We start from the raw sequence: 26,320 nt of genomic DNA, 5'->3' as shown, positions 1-26,320 counted from the left end.
ACTTGGGTCAAGTAAGTTGTAGGGGAGGAGGGGGAGGAGGGAGGAGGGCAGCCCAAGAGGGCATTTAGGTGACTGTTATTTTTCATTTGTTTACAGTTCTGGAGCCATCAATTTTGATCTCAAACTGTGAATTTTCCAACAATTCTGAGTCCGGAATTGAACTTAACGATGTTATAGGCCTATCTGAAATTTCCCGTACAGTGGTGACAGGAAACAGTGTCGGTCTACAAGTGAAAAACGCGAGAGGTAGACTGCATGTTGTGTCATCAGTGTTTGAAGCCAATCAAAACGACGGTGTAGAGATGAATACTATGACAGGATCTGTACAATTTGAATCTGTCAATTCATCGAAAAACCAAGCATCAGGAATAACAATTGATACAGGAACGTTTTCATTCCAAATGACCGAGAGTCGCATTGAAGATAATTCTGTGCGGGGGTTGTTCATTGTAAACCAGCTTAACTCCACCTTCAATGTTTCTAACACACATTTCAGTCGAAACAAAGCAGGCCATGGAGTTTATATGACTGACTTCACTAAAGATTGCCAAATACAACTTTCAAACATATGGTTGCTTGAAAATGGATGGCACGGGGCTTTGTTTCAGAGCGTAATTGCCAGTCGCTTTGAAGTGACTTCTTCTTTGTTTGACCGAAATTCACGTAACGGAATGTATCTTGAAAAAGTATTTTCCGAAAGGCTAAATTTGAAGAACGTTTCTACCTCTAGGAACTACAAGTATGGTTTGGTTATCGAACAAGGAGTCACCAACGCCATGATAGATTCTTGGTATTCTATCGGTAACCAAAATGATGGCTTAAACTTAAAAAGGCAAGAAGGAAAATTTTTGGTGAATCACTGCGTTGTTCATTCAAACAGACAAAACGGTCTTTTGCTTACTGACGGCCAATTTCGTCGACTGCAATCACTTCAGCTCAATAATTGTCAGGTTTCGGAGAATAGTGAATACGGTGTTCTATTTGAAATTAACTCAGCATTCTCTAGTTACCAAGATAACTACACTATAACTTTGTCAAACTCCACAATTTCCAACAACGCTTTGGGTGGTTTCAAGTTAATTCCTATGTTTTGCTACTGGAAAGCATATTCGCTTCATAGACGCGTTAAACTTTTATTTGTCGGCAATGTAGTGACCGCAAACCAAAAGTTCGGTTTACTTGTGGATGGTCCAGAATGGTACGAGGCAAAAGCGGTATTGGCGAATAATACATTTAAAGAAAATATTGGGTTTGCCATAAAGATTGGGTACAAGAATTTTTCCAATTCGCTTTGCAAGGTCTTCAACTCATTTCCGGTGCGAGTACAAATTGTGGCAAACATCTTTACAAAGAACATAGGAGAGTATACTTGTTTCATAGATTACAATGCTCTACCGGCTAAACGGCAAGTTATCATCAACAAAAACTGGTTTTTAGAGAATCAAGGAATCAAATCGTTTTCCAACAGTTACATTCGTACTAAGACACAAGCCGTTATAGCTGCAACAGAAGGAAACATAACTGTTGAGCATAACTCGTTTGACAATCCTTCGTTTCCTCATGATTTCGCCTTCTTTTTTAAAGACCACTCTCGTGTAATTCTAGCCAGGAAAAACTGGTGGGGCACAAGAGATGAGTGCAAAATAAAAGACAGAATTTTTGACTTCGAGGATCGGGTAGAGCTTCCAAGGATTCAATATTACCCGTTCCTGCTATTTCGCAATTCCTCCAGCCTTCAGGTGCATAGTGGCGTCAGACCCTCTTGTTTCGTTCGCGGCAATAAGATTTCTGGAATATTAGATGAGGCAGTCAATATAACAACATATTTTTCTCCCTACCAAGTAATCGGAGATGTCATTATACAGCCTGAGGGCGTTCTTACCATTGAACACGGGGTAACCCTTGAATTTCCATTGAAAGGACTTTTCCTCGTTCACGGCCAGATTATCATGAGGGCTAGCAGCAAAGAAAGGGTAAATTTTATCCCAAAGACTCCTTCAGCTCAGAAATTGAGACTTGTTGAAGGTCCTGGTCCATGGGAAGGAAAAGTCGAAATATGGTTTAATAACACATGGCTACCAGTTTGTATGCGTACCTTTCGATATGAGTACAAAGTTGTGTGCAGACAATTGGGATACGAATGGGTGAAATCTTACCACAATGACTCAAATGGAAAAGATAACATGTTTCTTCATAATGTCCGATGTGACACAGATCAAACTGATAACATCACAGATTGTAGCATGAAAAACTGGACTTCGTCATTATCATGCACGACAAATGTTTTGCATGTCAGCTGCAAAATTCCTTACTGGGCTGGGATACATTTCGCAGTAACATCTAAAAAAAGCTTCTTCCGCAATGTTGACATACAGTATGCGGGTTTTGCATACAGAGAGGACCTCGGAATCCCTGGTATTGCTTTTAGAGTCGATCTTAGTCGTCACATAATCAGTAGGGTTTCTGTAAGTAATTCTGCCGGCATGGGTTTTCAAATCATGTATCCAGATCCATTTGACAAGTCTCATGGTATCGTGAACTCGACAATATCTAAAACCGAACTGGATGGAATTCGTTTGGAGGCTCCATTTTTGAGCCTCTTGAGAGTTGATGTCATTAACACGAAGGGATACGGATTCTTATACCATTACAATTGGAATTCACTCAATGCACACGTTCTCACAATAGCTGATGAGACTGCGAAGAAATTTATTCAAACCTGCACTGAAAATGAAACTTTTATTGATGACTCTAGCTTAGTTTATTACCTGGCTGTGACGGCAAGGAGCAGTGTAGCTTGCCAGAGGACAATTACAGTTTCACAGAATTACACAATTGGTGTGCAGTTAATCCATCATGACGTAAATTCAAGTGCACCTTTCTACATTTATAGCGGACGAAATAAGTCATCGAGCGAAGTCTGGGATGTTCAGTCAATAAGATGGTCAAACCGCCCCATTTGGATGACACGCAACAGCTCTATCCTTCTGGAAAATTCCTATGGTCGAAACGATTATGTCAGCACGATTCATCTTCTTCTGTTTCTCATTAAAGGTGAGTTCAAGTTTTGCATTCAACACTTAATCACATTTGCGTCGCATGTTAATTTCTTTTCTTTTGCTTCTTTGTTTTATACACAATCCAAACACATCGCCTAAGATACCTGCATGTAATGACTAATCCACGTTGCTTAGTCGATTCATGCAGTTTGCAGTTTGAATTGCTAAAAAGATGAAGGATCAACTGTGTAGGGCTTACAGCACATTTCTGGTATTTTCTAAGCTCGATCACCGAGGGAAGAAAGAAATATTAGGGTTAGCTATTTTGCGTTTGAGGCAGTTGAAAATTGTACAAGAGAGGGGCATGAAAGCACGCTGCAAAATGGTCGTTTGAAGAGCGAAATGGGGAAAATGAAAACTTGGCATGAAACTTAATTTGACGAATCCAGATTAAAAAAACATGATGTTGCCTTATTTGTGACAAGTAGTGAAAGAAATTGAAATAGAAAGCCAGTCAGCTAGTCTCCTTCGCAGCCGTTTTTTTGGATGTCACGCAACGCTCCCCCAAGAGAACTGCTGCTGACATCCGAACTACATTCCTTTCTCCGAATTGGCCAATCACAGCTCGGGTTCCATTTTTAGGCACCTTTTCGCGCCAGACTCACCTTTTGAGACTCGTCCAATCAGATATCGCTTTCTATCGCGATCCTCATGTGGAAAACACAAGATAAACGGCGGCGCTTGAAGGAGCTTTTCGCAAAGCGTCGTCAGTGTCGTCAAAGTCAAATTTCCGAGCTTAATACTCGCCAGAAGCTTGCAATTAGAAAAGTTTTAGTCGAGAAAGAATATGTTTTTGTTAACTTGCCTACAGGATCGGGAAACCGGCAATACATCAAGCACTCCCGCTCGTGTTTGACCATGTTACCGATGAAAGTAATAGTAATAGTAAATAGTAATCAAAGTTTAATGTCTTTACGTGGGGCATGGTTACCCATATTGCCCGAGCCAGAGGCTCATGTATGAAACGCAAGACAACAACCCACCCATCCCACCCCAGGGGAGGACATCCATCACAAAGTGGTCATATTATTGTTGTTGTCTCTCCGTTGATTAGTCTGATGGAAGATCAAGTGAGGTATTTGAGAAGTCTTGGTCTGTCTGCCGTAAATATTTCTTCAAACGTTGAGGTTAACCTTGCAAAGATAGAGAAAGGAGAATATTCACTCGATAATTCGGGCCGATTTCCTGTACCGGTGATAAGAAGCCACGAACATAACTACTCGGCGTATATAAGAACGATCCTTCGCAGTAAAGCACTATTTGAGCAATAGTGGAAATCAGACCTGAAAAAAATTTCAGGCCTGTACGGGATTCGAACCACTGACCTCTGCGATACTAGTGCAGCGCTCTACCAATTGAGCTAACAAGCCAACTGGGAGCAGGCCATCAAATTAATTCGATATAAACCCGTGGATGATAAATCGAACAACAACAAACATATGAAACATATGAGTGAACTGCGGTTATGAGACGTATATAAGAACGATCCTTCGCAGTAAAGCACTATTTGAGCAATAGTGGAAATCAGACCTGAAAAAAATTTCAGGCCTGTACGGGATTTCAGGTCTGATTTCCACTATTGCTCAAATAGTGCTTTACTGCGAAGGATCGTTCTTATATACGTCTCATAACCGCAGTTCACTCATATGTTTCATATGTTTGTTGTTGTTCGATTTATCATCCACGGGTTTATATCGAATTAATTTGATGGCCTGCTCCCAGTTGGCTTGTTAGCTCAATTGGTAGAGCGCTGCACTAGTATCGCAGAGGTCAGTGGTTCGAATCCCGTACAGGCCTGAAATTTTTTTCAGGTCTGATTTCCACTATTGCTCAAATAGTGCTTTACTGCGAAGGATCGTTCTTATATACGTCTCATAACCGCAGTTCACTCATATGTTTCATATGTTTGTTGTTGTTCGATAACTACTCGGGTTCGCTCCAGCTAGCAATGGCGGACTGGCAAATGAAGAAGTACAAGTAGTAGAGGAGACGTTGGCCGACCTAAATCGCAGTGTTCTCGAAGCCTTCGCCCGGTTTGTTTACGGCAAGCACGTGCTGTTTTCCTCCTGATCTCCATCTGCAGGTCGAAGCAAGCGTTTAGCCCTTAGCCTAGATTGAAAGGCGTCTTATATTTCCTTTTTAGCTTCTTCTACTTTCTCAGTTGCTCGCTGAAACTTTAACAACCGCTTGTAGCACAATGTCTTGCAAACAAACAATCTAGCTACAATGAATATATGAAGTTCATATATTTTGAATAAATAAATAGCGCTCTCTACTGCGAGGATCGTGCATCATACGTAAACAATCTAGCGTTCGTGTCGTTGGCGTAGCAGTTGACGTCTATGTTAAGCGTAGATTTTATAATTTCAACGAAATTGTGAGAAGTTTTCCCAAAAAATATATACTCTATCTTTACCAGGGCACAACGATGAACATGTGAAACATTTTGAGCTCTCATCGACAAATTTCTTCCGTGTTTCTCCCGACATAATAGCTAGATCATCTGCCACATCCACATTTTCGCGTGAAACCATACGTCATTTAGATTTTCTGGCATGTGATTGGTCTGTTCAATAGACTGCGAACAAACTGCAAGGACAATGGGAAAGGAATGTAGTTGGGATGTCAGCAGCCGTTCTTTTGGGGGAGCGTTGCGTGACATCCAAAAAAAACGGCTGCGAGGGAGACTACCAGTCAGCCTGACAGTAAACATAATTTTCAACAGCTGGATGGACCATTCTTGATATTTTTTAGTATCAGTGTTATGTGATTTCCTTCCTTCTTTCTTTATGTTGCAGAAGGCGAAGCTGCAACATCGAAATCAGAAAACCTTATCATTAATGACAGCACTTTCAGCCATAACGCTCCTGGTGGAATCTATTTGGGAGGCGAAGACTCAGGAAACATTCAAATCGTAAATTCAGCGGTTCGATATTCACCAAGAAACGGCCTTGAAACAGCATTCTTGCGTTTGGACAGTTTAACGGTATTTAATTGTGAATTCATGACACATCAGATTGGAATCAAACTAGGAAGTCTTCAAAAATGGTGGGCTCCTCAAAAATTGGGGTCTCCAGGTAACGTCAATATTGAAAACAGCAAGGTCTCAAACTCAACACAGGAGGCTATACATGTGGAGGATTCCAACAAACTAAAATCGATTCATATCAAAAACAGCAGTGTTACACATAACGACGGTTTTGGACTTTATTTGGGTGGCTTTTACACAAGCGTGAAACTTTTGGTAACTGAAACCCGTTTTGCATGGAATCTGGGTACGTCTGTGTACTCACGAGGTCGTGTATGTCTCTATCCTTGTATCTCTCGATCTGTATTTAAAAACAGCTCGTTCCTCAACAACCTAGGTCCTGTAGTAAATATCGACGGATCTCCATGGGAAATCGAAAGTAACGTTTTCGCTAATAACACCAAAGCTCCTGTCATCGTGACCCCATTTAGTTCACATAGCGACTACAGACGTGAAGTCTTTGTGAGAAAAAATCACTTCTTACTTAATGTTTGCGAGGAGAAGGGCGTGATATATATTACAGGAAACTCAAAGAAAATGATCATCGAAGGAAACGTCTTTAGAGAAAACTACGGTCGATCCATTTTCATTGCGGAAATGTTTCCCGCGAATGCTACCATAAGAAGTAACGTGTTCAAAGATAACCGGTGCCCGAACTCTGGAGTTATTGAGGTGAGAAGAATGGAGATGGATATCGAGATTGTTGGCAATGTTTTTCAGTTTAACCAGGGACTATTCATGGTTCGTCTTCATTGCGAATATGCCATTAGAAGTAGGTTGTTTTCCGTACAAAAAAAACTAAATTTCTCTAAAAATTCGCTATCGAACAACACAGAGGTGTCATCCCGAACTCAACCATGCGAAGTAAGGATATCGGGACTTACGAATAGTAAGGCTATTTCCATAAACTACAACATCTTCAATAGCAACAGCTTCTCAAAGGAACTTTGTGTTAACACACATGCATCTTCACACAGAAGTATACTGCCAGTGCCGCTAAACTTTTGGGGGTATGAAGATGAGGTCAAAATAAAGCAGAGAATATTTGACGCTGAAGACAATTACGAACACACCTTAGCCGGTTTTCATCCCTTCCTCAACAACGCAGGGAATGTGGTACAAAATTCAAGCACCCGAAACACATTTGATGTACCTGCCGAGAAGTACTTGGGGGGACGTATCCTATTTAGCGTTCAACTAAGAAAAAACCAGAGCCCTTTCATAGTGCTGTCAGATGTCACTATTTTGCCAAATGCTTCGCTTACAGTTGAAGCAGGAGTTGAAGTACGGTTTAAACCAGGCGTCGGCATGTTGATTTTGGGTTCTCTCTTCGTGCACGGAGCAAAGGATGAACCAGTAACATTTTCTCTATGGAAAAGGAACCAAAGTGAAAAGTCATTACCAGTTCGTTTAGTAGGCGGTAAGTTTCCCTGGCAAGGTCGGGCAGAGATATTTCATCAAGGAAATTGGACCCCAGTGTGTTTGAACAAAACAGCATCATTTGAAACAAACAGCGCTAAAGTGGTGTGCGAACATCTAGGCTATCAAACGCCATTAAATACGAGCTTTTCTCCTGAAAAATGTACCAGTGTTTGGACGTCATGTGCATTTTTAAGTTGTAATGGCAGTGAGGCAGATGTCAAAGAATGTTCATTCTCTTTCCACAATCTCACTTGCAACTCGTCTACTCATGTCCTATTGAACTGCAGTGGGGGAAAGCCTTGGGGAAACATACGATTTGTCCGCGAAGTTAACAGCTCATCGCATCATTCTACATCATATTTACAGCACGTTAACATTGAGCATTGTGGTGAAATACATGGTCAGGAAGTTGCTGCTATTGAATCGATTCAGTACGTTCCAGATCTAAGTTTTTTGACTGTTCTTAATTGCACAGCAGGTAGTATCAAAGTATGGTTTCCAGAAAAGCAGGTTTCCATAACGAACAGTTCTTTCATGAATTGCGGGGGCAATGGAATTGAAATAATGAACGCTAAACAAAACGTTGCTATTGAGAGCGTAAGATCGGTAAAGAATAGTTACGGATTGCGTTTTACAATACCGAATGGTGGTTGGATGCACGGTTTACCGTACGGACAAGCTGATGTGTGCGGTTCGGAAAAACTGGTTCCCGTAAAGGATCGCGAAGTATTCTTATACTTTAGAAAACCATTTCTGACTTATTCAAATCCACGTGTATCTTGTTCCGTTTCCGTTTATTCACAAGAATTTTATGGTCTTGCTGTTCAGATGCTGGTGATGCGAAATATGCAATATCTGTCGATTTATAACCATAGATCTGAAGTCTTGAAGTTTTCCCCTAAAGATCTAGGCCCATTGTCAAGACGGGTGATCCCATGGAATTATATTCGAGTTGATTTTGAAGGCTGGTTCCAGAGCGAGATGATTTTACGAGTGCATTCAGTTGAAAAAAAGGGTAAGTTATTGTTTGAACTACAATTCAAAAAATGAAAATTAGGACGTATTCTAGACTAATCAATTGCTTCACCGGTCAAAGATGGCTTGTGGCTTTTTGTTTTAAGCTAAGAGACAATTTCAGGATTCATCCTGAAGAACTAATTAAGTTGTGTATTACGATCTCGTGTTGATTCTTATGTAGAACTCTGATGGCATTTTGACCTTAGCAATGTTGTTTTTTTTTACAGTATTAAAACAGTAAGGCCACTATTTAACTTATGGTTAAATGTCTCTTAGATATCCCCTGCACATTTGAAAGAGGTCTTTGTGGATGGAGAAATTATCCCAGGCCAATTTACAAAGGCGTTGCCGTTACCCAAAAATGGCACTTGGATAGCCGCAGAGGTCTCTTCTCTTCAGTTAATGACCACACATATTTATGGAAATCAGGTAAATAATCGATAGCTGCAGGGATTTCCTTTTTGCTACGAGATTATTCACACATTGAGATAATCATTTACCCATTCATTAGCGAAATGTTGTGGTTATTAAAAGAGGTGGACTTTTTTCTCATTTTCTAGTCCTCTCTGACATAGACAAAAACGGAGGTAACTTCATCGTGAGATATTCAAGAATGCTCTATCATTTTCAAGTTTCACCCTTAAAACCCTTGGCGGGTATCGCAAAATTTGCAACGAATCAATAGATCTGCGATCTCCTACCACTCTCGTATTATTCAATCTATACAATCGGAGAAAGATGAGAGATGTATAAATTAACAATTATTCAACGAGCGCGTGTTGGATATGAGATGATAGATAGCCAACGAGGTGCGTAGCGCCGAGTTGGCTATAATCATCTCATATCCAACAAGCGCGAGTGGAATAATTGTTTTATTAAAAATTCCCCCAAGAAATTATTATTTTGTAAGAAGAAACGGGATTTTTTAGCTCCCTTTTGATTTTAAGCTGACGCGCACGCTTACCATATTTGTAGATTATTGTATATTGGCTCATATACCATAATGGCTAAGCCAATAAAAAGTCTTGAACTGCATTATCCAATGATCCAGTTTTTAATAATTTGTGTTAACCACTTTTTTCAGGAACCTATATTAGGCTTGGACTCTCTTACTTTCAAACGGGTTATGGAGCCATCACCAGTCCACCAATTTCCAACGACAGCAACTATTGTTACTTTGTGTTCTATTACAAACTCTGGATGAAGGGAACGGCGTATCTATCAATCTTACTTGAAGGATTGAATGGAAATGAGTCGACAATATTGTGGTCTACAAACGATACCATGGACTACTGGAAAAAGGAGGTTATTATGCTGCCCCAGACGTCCTCTAACTACTCGATTGTCTTCTTGGGATTTTTCCGGTACACTGCCTTTATTGCCATAGATGACATGGACTTTATTCAATGCGGTTTATGTAAGTTATTATATATCATCATATTACATGCATAAAAGAGTCTGCAGATATAATGAAAAAATTAAATCTTAATGTCGAGATATGTTTACTAATCACAGCCCCCCCGTATCGTCCAAAAGTAGAGGACATGAGAAAAGCGATATCAAAGTAAATAAAATTGACGAACTGAATGTTGGATGAGTCGTGAGAACTCTGTTCCAAGAATTCCTCGCTTATACAAACAAGACCTTCATTTTATTTACAATTCTCTTATTCATCGATTAGATTAATCTAATGTATAGCGACGAATGCATTATGCGAGTTCAAAGCGACAGAGACAACGGAGCGCATGCTATTAAATCATAGAAAACTTGAGCACCTCAACTCCTGGTTTGGGGAAAAGCATACTAGGAAGTCTTCGGCAATACATCACTGATCCCTTGGGATCAATGACAAGTCTAACAAATATGGGCTTTGCTCATGTGAGCTCAAGCTCCACCGAATTGTAAAATTAGTAAATAATGGTAATTGAACTGAGTGGAGTGCAATTTGGGCTGAAATCATACGCGTGATTTCAAAATCAAACGAGCGCGCAGCGCGAGTTCGATTTGAAAACACAAGTATGATTTCAGACCAAAATTGCACGACATGAGGTTCAATTACCACTTTATTACATCCATTTTGAAATCGCCCAAATACAGGACTTGGTCAATTCAAATATTTTATTGATGCAGCACTGAGCCGTTTTTTTTTAATAAAAAGCGGAACCGGAAACGCTTTTACATCTTATTTTGTATGCAAAACAGAAAGACTTTGACGTCATGTGTCAAAAACTCAGTCAAGCGTAAAATGATGCGATTTAGAGCAAAAAATGGTGCGATTCGTGAATAAATCGCACCAATTAGAGCCAATCAGATTACAGGGACCACCAGTGATTTCAAAATGGATGTAATAAACCTCCAAACCCTTTCATGTTTTAAACATGGAATTTTCAGCGTTGTGCAATATGGACTTTAGCAGCATCCCGAATCCTGGTTCGTAAGACTCAGCGCCCCAGTCTATTATGCGTTTTCATTCTGTTTATTTTTAGTAACTTCTGATATCTGAGACGATTCCTGAATAAGCTCCCACCCCCGATGGAGACCCTCCAATAATGTGGCCCTGTCATCTAAACCAGGGTACAAAGTAACATTAAATTAAAGGCCAAACGCAAAGCTTGTTAAATGGGGTTTTTCAAAGAGGCTTATTTTGCGCTTAAAAACCGTCTATATACATCTAATACTCATATGATCACTTGAGAAAACCAGCAATAGTGCTGATACCAGTAGTATGTAGGACGTTTCTCACCTGTAAACCTGTTAGCTGGAGTTTTCTGTTGAGCTCGGTCGTAAACCGAATCGGTCTTTGAAGCGCGAAGCTCTCGGCTTGCCCCTCATCGAGGGGAGACCTTTTTTTTTCCGTCTATGCAACTGACTAAATGAGTGACATTTTTCTTTATTAGCTTATCTCAAAAACTTACTTTTGTTTCTGTTCTGCTAATAAACCTAAATTTGTTGTTTTTTGTTTGTTTATTTGTGTTTGTTTTATTTTATTTAGCACCTGGCGTCATGCACAGTGTGTCTGAGAGTGTTTTTAGTGGCAATTATGAACAAGGAATAAGTTACATGTCGAATCAGACTAAAAGCCATATCCTCAAAATAGAGCGTTGTCAGATTACAAACAATGGTCTGAGTCCAGTCCTCAACGGGAAGCCACCTGGAGCTATTCATCTTAATGCCGTAGATCAAGTGTTTAAAATCGTTAACAACTACTTGGCCGAGAACAAAAATGGAGGTATTTTTTCCAGCGTACGCCATGAAGATCCGCCAAGCCAGCCACCGCTAATAAGCCAAATTCATGCAAACACATTAGAGTCAAATAAAGGAGGGACGTTGATCCTGGAGGGAAATTCCGAGCCCTATTTGAACGTTAACGTTACCAATAACTATTTTTCTCTCAACCTGGCTCAAGATTGGAATGGCATAGGAAACAGTGTTTGCAACATAACAAGGTTATTGGCGATTGTTCGTGGAAATTTCTTCTACAAGAACATCGGACACTATGTCTTTTTTTACGATCTTCCTAAAACAAATATGACAGGTCTTCAATTTGTGAATAACACGTTGTACAAGAATAGCGCATCGGGACTTAATGTCAACTATGGAGCAACAATTCTTTGCAACGGTGGAGCAGAAATCCATGGAAACGTTTTACATAACCCTGGAAACCGCTATCAAATAAGCACAACAATGCAAGGAAGTTCATTGATTGCCAACGCCACGTTCAATTGGTGGGGTGAGAATGTGCCAGATCTGATCGCTTTCCTCATTCTGGATAAAAAGAAAGAATACCGCCTCTCACTTACAGTGATTTTTCAGCCATTCATCGAGTTGCTGCCTCGAAGAGTTATATCTGGTAAATATCATCCATTACCTCGATTAGAATCAGTTATTTGAATTACTTGTTTATATCTTCCATATAAACAAAGTCGAAACTCCCTCCCCTCTTAGGAGCAAATATTCCCGTAAATTTTAACAATAGCCAAATGGAGAAGGAGAGGAGACCTATTTCAGAGGGGAGCTTATTCAAAACTAGCAATAGGATTGGTTAATGTTTTGGTGAACAAAAAGGTGTGACATGAGACTTCAGCTAAAAAAAATCAACTGAGATGTTTGCTAAAAGAATTCCCGTTAAGAATAATTGCAAAAGTATAGCTTTGAAAACACCGGACTACTTTGGTGACGAAATAATATCAAAGTGCCCCAATTAGAGCGGTGAAAAAAACAAGCAATTACGGTGGAGAATCATTCCCCATAGGATAAATGGTAAATAGCCAAACCCATCGCCTAGGGAATATTAGCATTTCAGAAAACAAGTGACTACATCGAAAGATGACAAACAATTAAAACTTAGTACCAAGGTTTTGATATTATCCCTTCTCGACTTTCAAGTTCAATTCAACTTTTTAAATAAGGCCTAAGGTCAAATATTTGTTGCTTTCAGAGTCATGCCCACCTGAGTGGATAAAAGAGGATGAGATGTGTTTCTTGTACAAAGGAGGCTCTCTCACATTCCATGAAGCCGAGAAATATTGCTGGGTAAACACATGAGGGATACTTACTAAGATCTGATTAGCATACTCTTTCATCAAGTTACTCTTTCTAGCTTTGTCAAGGATTTGTATTTGTTACTTACTAAACTCTTAATTAAGGGGCTGTTGCGCTACCGATTGAAGGGCTTTATGTAAGGACAGTCAATGATAACATTGCGCTACTTTCAAATTCTCTCAAGATAACTGAAGAAAGGTTCCTTCTTCTGTCATTTTATGTTGCTAAATACAACATTCCCTTTTTTTCTCTATGCATTACTCCTGAAGAGTTATGGTGGAAATCTCATAACTATGTTATCCGGCGAAGATAAACGACTCGTTAACAGTTTGAGGCAACAGGAATCCTTGGTCCGTCCTAGTGTTTTGCCTTCTTTGTGGATCATGGGTAGGCGTTTCGTAAGAGAGGTGAGAGAGTAACGAATAAAATTGCAACAACAACATTTGCGTGATCTTTAATTAGGTAAAACAAACTATACAGATACTCGTTCCCGGGCATTACATGAATTAAAGAGCGAACAGCTCTTGAAAGAGAGGTCCTCAGGAAACCTGGGGTGTCGAGGAACAGATAATGTCTTAAGGTAAATCATAGCCGATAACAAGCTGTTGCCCGATAACAAGCTGTTGTTCGGGGAATGAAAAACTGGAATTTAGTCATAGGCAAGAATCGAATGTACATAAATGTGGAGGCTTCTTTGTGTGTCATCCTTCACACATTGTTGGTGGAGCGCAGGATAAAACCTTCACGAACAGCATAATATGGTCGAAAACAGAAAAGCCTTTACCCTCGTTGACATTTTTTCATTGTCTTTCATATTATCATATAATTATCATTGTAATAAGCATAACCTCAGGCTATATTTCAAAGTTAATTTCCTTCGTTTCAACTTCGATCGTATTTCGCACATCATAGAAAAGAAAAATACTCCTTAGATATAATTAAACTCTAATTTTTGGTTGCAGCCCAGAAGCAGCTACGGTCAGGACAATGGAATATGTGCTGTTGTTGATAACTATGGGAATATTACAGAGTCACACTGTAACCGACTTAATCCATTCGTTTGCGTGAGGAGACCAGGTAGGTGACGTCAAATCTATCCTCTAACGTTTAGCCACATTTAGACGTATTAAAACCATTTCAGCTTTGATGGATACCAAGTGATGAGCCCGACGAAAACTGTTGATAGTAGACAGACACAAATACAGCGATGCGTAAAGAGATAGTATATATATACACCGACGAGGCCCAGAAGGCCGAAACAGTACTGTCTGCAGTTAGTTATATATATATATATATAGTTAGTTATATATATATATATATATATATATATATATATATAACTAACTGCAGACAGTACTGTTTCGGCCTTCTGGGCCTCATCAGTGCAGTGCTAATGCTAGGATGGGGGAGAACCGAGACGGTCACCCCAAACGACCCAACCTTTGTGGTATCGTCTAATAACTATATATATATATATATAGTTAGTTATATATATATATATATAACTAACTGCAGACAGTACTGTTTCGGCCTTCTGGGCCTCATCAGTGCAGTGCTAATGCTAGGATGGGGGAGAACCGAGACGGTCACCCCAAACGACCCAACCTTTGTGGTATCGTCTAAGCCATGCCAGAGTGCTCAAACTAGAGTAAACCAGCGAGCATGCGCAATTGCAACGGCAATGACTCATCCTAGATAGAGTGCTCAATTTGGACATGAAAGCAAAGCTTTGTATGCCAAAGAGCTATATCTAACTGCAGACAGTACTGTTTCGGCCTTCTGGGCCTCATCAGTGCAGTGCTAATGCTAGGATGGGGGAGAACCGAGACGGTCACCCCAAACGACCCAACCTTTGTGGTATCGTCTAATAACTATATATATATATATATAGTTAGTTAAGGAGTGACTTGATTTTCGTAGAACAGTGCTCAATACATAGAAGTAGAGCGAAGTATATATTGTGGGAGGAAAAAGACAAGTAAACTACAAGTTCATCCCTACAAGCCTGTTTCGGGGTCGCCCACTCATCAGCCTGTTTCGTGGTCGCCCACTCATCAGTGCTCAATACATAGCCCTATGTATTGAGCACTGTTCTACGAAAATCAAGTCACACTTTATACCCGCTCCAAGTTCAGGCTTGTCGAGCACTCTACGATAATTCACGATGGAAAAATTCAACATCAGCTTCTCAGCCAAGAATATTCCTTTACCATCACGCAGCGACTATCTCCAACGATTGTATATAAGCAGTGGTAAAGTTTATTCTAATTAAATCCCCTGATGAGTGGGCGACCACGAAACAGGCTTGTAGGGATGAACTTGTAGTTTACTTGTCTTTTTCCTCCCACAATATATATAGTTAGTTATATATATATAGTTAGTTATATATATATAGTTAGTTATATATATATATATATATATAGTTAGTTATATGCCGTTATATATATAACTAACTGCAGACATATATATATATATAAAGTTGATCTGCAGAACTGCTTTCAGAGTGCTCAATAGTGAACTAGAGCGTGTTATAATTGAGAACGGAGTGGTCAACTGAAGATTTGGCTTGGCATTTATTACTACTTAGTTTCGTACTACACAGCTTGTGTAGCACTCGTCGGATAAAATTGCCAAATGCGAACTTACAACGTTACACTGAAAGAGCAGAGAGAAACATGCGGGTTTAACTCTAAGAATACGCCACCACAAATTCCCGCGATCTCAAATTATGAGAAGAAGCTACTAAATCTGATTGAAAACATCAAATTCCGTAACGTACACTGCTGGTTTAAAAAAAATCTGTCTTCTGATATCCAGAGCAACATTAAACAATCAAGCGACCTCCTTGTACCCGCTGACAAGACCTCCGATTTCTACAAGATGGATAAACGCACATACAATGGGCTTTTACAGAAGAATATAACCAAGACCTACAAGAAAGTACCACCTAACACCACAGTATCTATTGAGTTGGCAAGCAAAAGAATCGCTAAGAAATTTGACTTAGACGAAAGAGTAAACACCACTGCCAGACGGGAAGCCTTTATAACCCTTCAGGACCACAAGCCCAACTTTGCCAACAACCCGACCTGCTGTCTAATCAACCCAGCCAAATCAGAAATCGGGAAGATCAGCAAACAAATTCTCGACCGAATAAACAGGGGCACTGTCAACCACCTAAACTTAAACCAATGGAAGAATACTGAGGCTGTTTTAAGGTGGTTCAACAACATAACGAATAAAGAGCGATACTCATTCATCGCTTTTGATGTGGTAGACTTTTATCCCTCCATCTCTGTTGACCTTCTAAACACAGCATTAGAATTCGCTTCCGGCCATGTCAGCATAACTGATGAAGAACGAAACATCGTCCTTCACGCGAAAAAATCCCTTCTCTACAGTGAAGGTGAACCATGGGGAAAGAAAACATCGGCTGACCTCTTCGACGTGACCATGGGAAGCTACGACGGTGCAGAGTCATGCGAGCTCGTTGGCTGTTATCTCTTGTACACCATCAAGGAGAAACATGGCCACAACTTTGGCTTATACAGAGAAGACGGCCTCGGAGTGATCCGGGAATCACTCCGAAAAGCAGAGATAATTAAGAAAGATCTCTGCAGAATTTTTGAGAGGCATGGCCTTAAAAAAACAATCGAGACCCACAAGAAAGTCGTAAACTTCCTTGATGTCACTCTGAACCTTAACAATAGGGACTTTAAGCAAACCACGACGGCGACGGCAACGAGAACGTGGGAAAACAATAGATCTAATTGGCAGAACAATAGCCCAGCACGTGCGTTTTAAAACTTGGTACATTTCTTAGCCGTCCTTTGCAAAACAACAACGCGAAATCCCCAAAATTGCGTCGTCTGCGAAGCGAAACCGCGGCGGCAAATTATTTTAATTTTAATTTGGAACTCAACGCTACTTTTATGCGTTATGTTGAGTTTGAAGTGTGGCGCCTTATGAGACGGTAAACACGAGCAGCCATTTTCGAAATTCTAACTAACAGTAGAAACTCCTTTTTTTAATCGACGTCTTCCGTGCCGTTGCCGTCCTGGCTGCTTAAAGTCCCTAATGGTAAATACATGCCCTACGACAAGCCTAACAACAACCCACTTTACATAAACAAGAAATCCAACCCCCCACCTTCCATAATTGAAAACATTCCACTATCTATAAATAAACGTTTGTCAGAGATTTTATACCTTGAAGAATCCTTCAACAAGGCATCGCCGCTCTACCAGGATGCCCTCAACAACAGCGGATACAAACATAAACTTACATTTTCACCTCAAACCTCTACCCACCCCCCGAAATCGAATCGAAGGAGAGAAATGATTTGGTACAATCCACTGTACAGTAGAAATGTAGAAACCAACATCGGACGTGTATTTCTAAAGATACTTGACGAAGAATTCCCCAAGGACAATGTGTTACACAAGGGGCTTCAACCGCAACAAAGTAAAGATCAGCTATAGTTGTATAGGGGATTGGGTGATGCGACCACGAAACAGGCTTGTAGGGATGAACTTGTAGTTTATTTGTCTTTTTACCCCACAATATATAAATCGCTCTACTTCTATGTATTGAGCACTGTTTTACGAAAGTCAAAATTCTACACTGCATATATATATATGTTTATATATACATATATATACTTTTTTTTCATGCACCTGACTTAGCAGTGGATTTCTGAACTTTTCTTACAGTGGTTCATTGTCCCAACGGTTGTTTTCATAATGGAGACTGTATAGGCGCCACCTGCTTCTGTTATCCCGGATGGACAGGAGAAGACTGTTCCAAGTTTCATTGCCACGACTTGCATAACTGTTCTGGTAATGGTGAATGCATGGGTCCTAATGTCTGCAGATGTTACCCTGGTTATCTGGTGAGCTTTCTTTAATCGTAAGCAATTGAGAAAGGGCGTGAATCCTATTAAAATCAATGTTTGCGAGTACCGTCAAACGAACTGCGTAAGTCTCACTAAAATGGAATTTTATCTTTAGGTATGGGAACACCGGAATTGTTTTATTTTTCCTTACTTGAAAGATATGTGCAAATTGTACTGAGGACCTTCTTGATTAATTCTTCGGCACAAAGTGCTTTGTCTTTTCTAAGACTGTTAATCACGTCAATGTGGATTATTTGCAGGGTCGTGGCTGCACTTACTCATTTTGTGGAAAGTACGAAAGCTGTGCTGATTGCGTGACAGACCCATCATGCGGATGGTGTGACAGCTTGAGGTCCTGCCTTGGAGGAGTTGCTGAAGGACCTCCAAAGATAGAATGTCCCGATTGGTTCTATTACCACTGTTACACGGTGGAAGACGGAGAATGTTCATGGCAAATAATGGTAAGTGGAAAAGAAGGGAAAAGAAGGGAAAAGAAGGAAAATACGAGTACTTTATGGCTTTTTTTTAGAGCGTCGGTAGAATATATAAGAAAACTGTTGCAGGATATAAAAGTGTTTTGTGCATCATATTTATTCAGTGTTGATGCCAGGAGACCGACTTAAGATAATAGTTTTGTGGGGGACGTCCGAGAGCCACACTTCATCCCACATACCATACTCACCCATTATGAACGAATAAGGGAACAAATGATGAAATTTTCTATTGCAACAACACTGACCTGCCTGTTTTCAATTCTTTTTTCCATCATGGGATAGTCATATAACAGCTTTTTCTTTCAACAGAGGGTAAAATGTAAAGGAAAGTACTGTAACTACAAAGACGGAAGAGCAACTATTGAGTCCTGTCAAAAATGCCGAGACCTAGAAAAATGCCACAAACTCACAGTAAGATAAATATGCATGTATTTAAATCATACCTCTCTTCCCTCTTTAGCGCCGATTATGATATGCCACGTATGCAACAAAATCCCTCTTAAAACACAAATAGACTTTATTGGAAGTTCCAACGTGCTTCACACTTTGAGCGCTTTTCGTGTGACAAAAGTAATGCATGGAAAAAAAAAAAAGATTATTTATCGGAATAAGGGTTAAAACTAGTCGAATTTTATCGACCTGCAAAACAGAAATCTAAATATCCACCACTTTCTCTTTCACTGAGGTGAATACCTGTTTTGGTGAATACCACACAAACAGGATAACAAAAAGGCCGGAATGTACCTTTCTTTGTAACATAAACCGAAATGTGTTGAGGAAATTAAAAAAAGAAAGACTGGTGGAAATCTCGCCACACGATAGCCACTCTGGCTAAGCAGCTTGTTACCACGAAAATCTCCATCCTCCCGACTTCCACAAGAAAGCTAGAGCCTTTCAATGCTATTTTTTAACTACCCAGGAGTTACTCCTTCAGTGGGGGATCATCTCTCCTGGTTTGATGACGTGGAGGTTGGTTTTAAAAAGCAGTCTTACTCGGTATATTATGTAATTTTTTGCATAGGAAGGGGGCCAGTGCAAGGCTTGGAATGAGACACACTGTCCCGGTGGGAAAGTGAAAGTGGATTACACTGATCCCGAAAGGAGAAACAACGTGGAACTGGCTGAAAATGTGAAATTAGTCGAGCCTAAGGATACTATCATTTATGCATGTCCAGTGATTATGGCGAAACATGATGAATTGTCGCTCATTCTTGTTGCCCCTAACGTTCTGGGCATCCAAGCTGGCGACATAGTTTCCAGTCCACAAGCAGGAGGTATTCTGCACAAGATTGTGAAAGAAGTCAATGATGGTAAGTATTCAGCTGCTCATCTTGCTAGTCCATGCTAGAAGTAGGTGCCCAACTATTGACTACCAATAACTTCTTGTTATTGTGTATAGGATTTGTGTTCATACATAGCACTAAACAGAGGTTAGAGATGCCAAACATTTTTATTTAAGACATATGCTAAAAACCACGAGATCCTCATTGTAGTTTTTAAGAAAGTCTCCTTGATAACGGTGAAATATGAGTCGAACCTTTGCTGTGATTGTCAAGGTTAGGACAGCATTTGAAAGGGCGGTCCTTGCAGACGATGATTGACATTTCGACAAGCTTACCAGGATTTATTATTATTATCAGAATTGGTTATCAGCGCTTTTCAATATTTAACTTAGACGCAAGCTACGAACAAAGAAAACGAAAACAGTTTCATGCCTGGCTTGGTTTAAGAAATATTTGTGAATAGAATAGAAAGTTTTATTTTTATTATTAGTTATTCACTGTCTCAAGTTTGAAGCAAAAATTATTTCAGCTGGCACTTATCTCAACAGGCCCATTGAAATTGATGTTGAGTGCTCCGGCTGGATTGGAAGAAGTCATCAAGTATGCGGACTTCAAGGGTGAGATGTCTCCAGAACAATTGGACGATGAATCAACTATGGAGGATGAACCAGATGTAGAGGACCTGGATGATCTAATTTCAGGCAAAGTTAACTCCACCGAGAGCCGGATAATTATCCTTTTACCTGGTAAGCGAATAAACTTAACTGCAAAATAGTGGAGGAAAGAAACTTGAAAAGATGACGTAATTTATGTCCTACTTTTGGATAGGAGCGCTAACATTATCCGGCACTTTCATGCACAATATCGAAGTCGTCTATCTCGGTTTCTCTGTGGACCTCAAATGACTATCCACTTTCGGCAGTTCTGATTTGGCTATAGCCCCTTAATTCCGAACGTGTTGAACTGAAACCTTCGTGCATCATTATCATCTCCCGAGATGATAATGATGCACGTTGGTCGACGACGATAACTCTGATTCTACAATCAGTCTTATTTTCAATAGAAGACTTGAAACATCCGTGTTCGTTAAAGTGGCTCGAAAAATGACTCTGCTTTACTGCTTTCTGAGTGTATTGCCAAATGTTGCTCCAACCAATCCCGTCGTTAGAACATGTAGCTCGTTTTTACCAGAGGAGACAAATCAGTTAACGACGCTGTTTATGACTATCTCAGGTTGCGAAAGTCATCTAGACTGCGCCGTGTCTGGATTGGTAAAGAAAGTGTTATGTTCAGTACGGCAACTAGTAATCGAGAAAAAGATATATGCATTATCAACCAAGCGTAAGGTCGAGATGGCTGGATATTGGCCGAGCTCCTTTTTTCGCATTTTTATGGACCGAGACGAAGTCGAGGTCCATTAAAATGCAAAAAAGAATGAGGCTAATATCCAGTCATCTTGACCGAACAAGCTTGGTTATTAGACGATTTATTATATCACAAGAAGATTTCACTTTATTGAGAATTAAGAATGACTTGTTTACTTCGAGAGCAGGAAAATAAAGCCAAATGTGTTTGTAGCACAACAAAGTCACGAGAGTCGTTTCTGTTTCCTTTGTTTTGACCATCTTCTACCGCTTTTTGCGCTCCCATCGTCGAAATTGTCTAGGAATTACGAACGTAGTTATGATTCTATTTTTTTCATGCGCGGGATCAATGCGGACAATCGCGAGCTGGGAAGATGGCCCATCTTGACCGCTCGAGTAGCCAATCAGAACCAGGATTCGCTTCATCTTTCCCACGGGCGCTGCGAGCGATGTGATAATAAGAACGACCAATCAGACTTCAACCCAAATCCTGGACCGTGGGTAGACGACATGACTTGTGTAATCAATGTATCTTGCTTTTGTATTTTTTTTTAACTCCAACATGAAGTTTGAGTTAACGTTGTGCGCTCCAACCTCCGGAACAAAGCTTGATACCAGCTACTTCCCTGAAGTAATTGTTTTACGATTCAGGAATATATAAGTGCCTTGGACACACGTATGACATTGGAGGCACCTTCATCTACTCTTACTACTTGGCGATAGAGAAAAACAACACCATCCCTAAGGCAGGTGACATAGTTGTGTCAAATACTAGCGATGGTTTCATTGAGAGTGTTATTGAAGTTCATAGAACAGACGATACCGATTACCTGGAAACGAAACTTCAGAGATGCGACAAGAAAACTCACTTAGATGGCGCAAGGTATTGTGTTTGTTATGGTGAGACAGCTTTGATCTCCGTCATGGTTTCTTTTAGACAAACGCTTTACAAGCATTTAGAAATAGTTGTCTCTTTTAAGAAGTTGTAGGTGAAAGTAGTTATGAAAGAAAAGAAGAGCATCTAATTAATATTAAGTCAGTTCTGACGCGTTAAAGCAGGCAAGTAGCAGGAAATGTCGCTATAACAAGTATATCAGTAGCCTAAATTTTGTCATGCTGTCAGGATTCAGAGCTCTACCATAGGAAGAGTAGCCTTTTTTAATTTTTCGCCGTTGTTACCCATTTTTCTCCCTTTTTTCCACTAGATTGCAAGAAAGTAAACAAAGATTTTATGGGTCAGTATTTTGTAGCGGAGGAGACAACAATCCAGGACTCGTGTTTTCAGAATCAGACAAACGGGCCGGGCTTTTCTCCCATGGTGATTTGATAACTGGGAGACCAAGTAAAGGCTTCATCGCTAAGGTAAAGTCTCGTATGATATAATCACAGACTGCCCGTTCGTAGTGTGTTTGTTGTTATCAGAATTCAACGGATGATTGATTACGATCCGTTAGGACACGAGACACGTCCTTCTTTGTAACGTTATCAAAAAGGGCCTCACTTGATCTATCGGCAGCTTAAGTATGCCTAGATATGGTAGTTTCTGGCATGTTGACTTAGAAAATCCAAGCAGGAAAAGATGTAATTTGATTATAACTGAATTATTTTCAAATTAGCTACATACCTATAGCCTTGTTTTTTTTTTGTTGTTGTTGTTGTTGTTGTTTTTTGCCAAGCAAGCAAGCGAGCAAGCAACAGGGTATTAATTTAATTAAATGTCACCATTCGTTTTGTTCTAATGATAGCCTTCTTTCTCCTCAAATTCTAGGTTATAGACACGCATTCTAGCGGAGATTTTCTTCTTTTGGAGGTAGTCACTGCAAAACTGGATGAAAATAGAACCATTGTAACGGAAGCGGATACAAATTTGCTACAAAAACATCGCAGACGAACTAGGCGCTCAACAGAAAACGTGGACTTGGTAAATTTTCAACCGGAAAGGATAGATCACAAGGTAGAAAAAGCCTCCATACATCAACCGGTTTTAAGAGAATGAAATACTTTATTATAAAAAAAAGAAGTAATATACGCGAAAACCGTTGAGTTTCTTCTCTGTCATTGAGAGGTAAAAAGAAATTCCAAAACATCGAACATTCAAGAATGCAGTTTGCAATAATAATCTTCATCGCTAGTAAAAGATAGGATCTTTTAAAAAGGAACAACGACTGATAAAGAGAAGTGAAAGCAAAAAAGACCATGAAACAACATAAAAGTGGCGAAGAAACTTCTATCCGACTTTTATTAGTAAGTCAGTTCCTTTTCCTCTTGTACTAAAAAATATTGCAGTTTTCGTCAATAATTTCCACGTTATTCATAAATTCTTTTTTTGGTACCAAGTAGGAAAAACCTTAAAAATCAATTCTGCTTGACTTCATTAAGGTTTCATCAGATTTCCCTATAATCTTGGTTTTTCTTTTCGTAAGCTTCTATCCACTGGAGGGGCAACACTCAGAATGTCTTTGTTCATGAATCTACGTCTGAGCGTGTTCGTCTCGATTGAGAAAAAATTTTTTGGAGTGGGATTAAAGGATGCGTCTGTTGGTCTAGAGTTGGAGGGAAGTCTGCAATTCTCTTTGCAGTTCAGTCTAAATGGGGAGCTAAGGTTAGTAATACTTTGACAAGGCAATGATCGATAAGGTGCATTGTTTCTGAGTTGTATAGTGCCGTAACCTTCACATGCCGAGGTTAAATTTTATAGAGAAGTATGTTATATTGAGAAATACCACAAAGTGTGGAAACATTTTTTTGTCTTAAAAAACTGAAAGATGATGCAAAAGTGACATCCTGTGCAAATATGAACGGACTTATTTCGACCAATCAAAATTTGCATTACAACATCTAGTGAAACGTTATTACTTCCTGCTTGTTTATTTATTAGAGAATAAATCCGAGATATAACAACGAAAAGCCGAACAGAAAAAAACAAAGGTAGCAGGTTCTAATAGGCTTCGGCAGCGAGGGAGCCAAGGAAGAATATAAGAATTTTGAAATAGTTTTTGTTTATGAGATCAGTTGTAAGATTTAGAGCGTTTTAAAGACACCTAATGGTCAATTTCTTTGAGAAATCGGTAAGTCATTATATTTATTCAATCAACAGATATTCAGGAAATCTTCGCGCGATAAAGGATAAACAGCTTGGTCGTTCCAAGTACCTTCGCTTTGGAATGATAAAAATTCCTGTTGGAATTTTCTTGGCTTTGACAGGGCAGGCATCCGCTGGAATATCCGTAAGTTGACTGTGTTTCAAACACTTTGGAAAGTTGGAAACATAGAACTCATATCAAGAACTGAAATCTATTTCATTAATTTTTTCTCAAATCAGGGAACAATTACCCGCTCATTATCCATCAACGGGGGCATATCACTTGGAGGTGAATGCCGTTGGAGCGAAGGAAGCTGCTACAAGACTGACGATACAGTAAGAGCTGAATAACGTGCACCGCATGCGCTAGATTTTGCCGCGGAAACACGGATTTTGAGTCGTTCGCATGAATGATTGCCTATTCTGTTGCTTCGAGGCGTCGTTTTCCTTGCTGCTTTTCTTTTACAGAACAACCTCCAAAAACTTGGTACACCCCCTGAAAAGTTTAAAAAATTAATTTTCTCTTTAAAACCTCTGGAAATAGGAAAATGCCTTCGATGAAAACAGAGTTCCTCGGTTTTAAAAGTCAGCCCTTACTATTTTCCGCTAATTTCGCTAAATTTTAGACCTAGGACACTTGAGCCCGCGTTGTTGACGGCAACCCGCTGATGTAGCATTTCATTATTCAGCTCTGTCTCCTGTGGCTCGTTAAGAGTTGCGGTATCAACATTTGGGGTTTCATGATATTTCAAATCCTTTTTGAATCATGTTTTCATTTTATATTTATTTTCACTGCATCGTTTTGTTTTCTTTTCTTTTACTAATATCTTTATTATCTCTATCAAAAAAGTAATGCTAATAAAATGGTAAAGATGATTATTATTAAAATAATAATTAGCAATGATAAAATAATGATAATAATATCATATTCATACTAATTATTACCGTATCATTTATTATCATAATAATCATATCATTATTATTATAATTATTAATATAACTAACATAGATAACATCTTTATTTCAATCGTCAGTGTCATTGTTATCGTATCACGTTGATTCAGCGATGGATTTTTTTTGTATTTTGCTATTTTGTAATGAAAGTTTAACTAAGATTGCTAAGCAGTGCGACTTGCTTTACCTACAAATCGATAGAACAAGTACTATTTACTATTTGGTTGCTTTTCTGTCTGTTTGTATATAGGTCTATATGTCTGTCTATCTATCTGCGTGCATGTTCGCTTGTATGCATGATTGATCAACTGACTGACTGACTGACCGACTGGCCGACTGGCTGGTTATTTGGTTGATTGATCAATTGATTCATGTTACAAATCAACCTCGTAGATCAGTCTGACATCAAACTGGAACAGCCCGAGACCAGAGTTGGAAATTGGAGCAAATGTGGACATCACTGTAACACCCACAGTCTCCTTAAAAGTGCCAGCATTACCCAAAAGGCTCTCTGAGCCTTCCAAGTCAAAACCTCTTAATGTGCTAGCTAAGCTGGGTAAGATTTTTCCATTGTGTCAGCGTCGTTAAGCAACACATTTTTTTTTTCCTTTTCAATAAAATTACCATCAACAAGGGGCATGAACTCTTTTGAAAAACTTCATAAGCATTGTTCTTGCTTTTCTCTCAGAAAATCAGGTAAACTTGGAAAGGAGAATTTGTAACTCTCTCTAGATTTCGGAATATAATTTGTCGCTCGAATCAATCAAAAAAGTTTTTGAGAGAAGTTTGATAGTGGTAATTTGTGACCTAGTTTTACTGTTTATTTATTTGATTCCATTTTTCTGGATGGAAATATTAATAATTAAAGTTTCGGGCGGCGGAAAGGCGTTTAATAGCTTGCGTTTCATGTTATCTTTCAGTGAATGCTATAGCTGATTTAATTCCGGACGTTTCTTTGTCACTATTCGTGAGTACACCTCTGAAAGCTGGAATTTCTCTAATTTATCCCTCAAGTCTATGCCAAGGTGAAACACCAGCTGAGCTAGACAGCTACTACGGAATTTCCGACCTGATCTTTGGCGTTTCTGTTAACTTTATTGAAAAAAAGTTGATGCTGTCATATAATACTGGATTCAGTTTAATGTCGACATCTGGTTGCACGTAAGTTACGAGGACTCTTA

The 26,320-nt window shown here is 39.5% G+C and overlaps 1 protein-coding gene across 4 annotated transcripts in view; it reads left to right on the top strand.

Annotated features, from left to right (window-relative positions):
• Positions 1-26,320, top strand: part of LOC111342216 (uncharacterized) — a 55,244-nt gene that overhangs the window by 12,017 nt on the left and 16,907 nt on the right. For all 4 annotated transcript variants that reach the window (XM_088759509.1, XM_088759508.1, XM_088759507.1 and 1 more), the window contains 21 exons: positions 97-3,054; positions 5,858-8,524; positions 8,803-8,955; positions 9,611-9,943; positions 11,519-12,376; positions 12,965-13,059; positions 13,338-13,475; positions 14,031-14,145; positions 17,781-17,959; positions 18,223-18,423; positions 18,766-18,867; positions 19,478-19,766; positions 20,288-20,485; positions 21,755-21,986; positions 22,309-22,465; positions 22,872-23,057; positions 23,527-23,705; positions 24,201-24,330; positions 24,426-24,521; positions 25,533-25,695; positions 26,060-26,300. In XM_088759509.1, the coding sequence (XP_088615635.1) occupies positions 97-3,054; positions 5,858-8,524; positions 8,803-8,955; positions 9,611-9,943; positions 11,519-12,376; positions 12,965-13,059; positions 13,338-13,475; positions 14,031-14,145; positions 17,781-17,959; positions 18,223-18,423; positions 18,766-18,867; positions 19,478-19,766; positions 20,288-20,485; positions 21,755-21,986; positions 22,309-22,465; positions 22,872-23,057; positions 23,527-23,705; positions 24,201-24,330; positions 24,426-24,521; positions 25,533-25,695; positions 26,060-26,300 (9,670 nt within the window). The remainder of the gene's footprint in view (positions 1-96; positions 3,055-5,857; positions 8,525-8,802; positions 8,956-9,610; positions 9,944-11,518; positions 12,377-12,964; positions 13,060-13,337; positions 13,476-14,030; positions 14,146-17,780; positions 17,960-18,222; positions 18,424-18,765; positions 18,868-19,477; positions 19,767-20,287; positions 20,486-21,754; positions 21,987-22,308; positions 22,466-22,871; positions 23,058-23,526; positions 23,706-24,200; positions 24,331-24,425; positions 24,522-25,532; positions 25,696-26,059; positions 26,301-26,320) is intronic.

Source organism: Stylophora pistillata, chromosome 5 (genome assembly GCF_964205215.1).
Source record: "Stylophora pistillata chromosome 5, jaStyPist1.2, whole genome shotgun sequence".
Lineage (NCBI taxonomy): Eukaryota > Metazoa > Cnidaria > Anthozoa > Scleractinia > Pocilloporidae > Stylophora > Stylophora pistillata.
The sequence above is the reverse complement of the archived record's forward strand: the minus strand, read 5'-3'. Positions and strand labels throughout refer to the sequence as shown.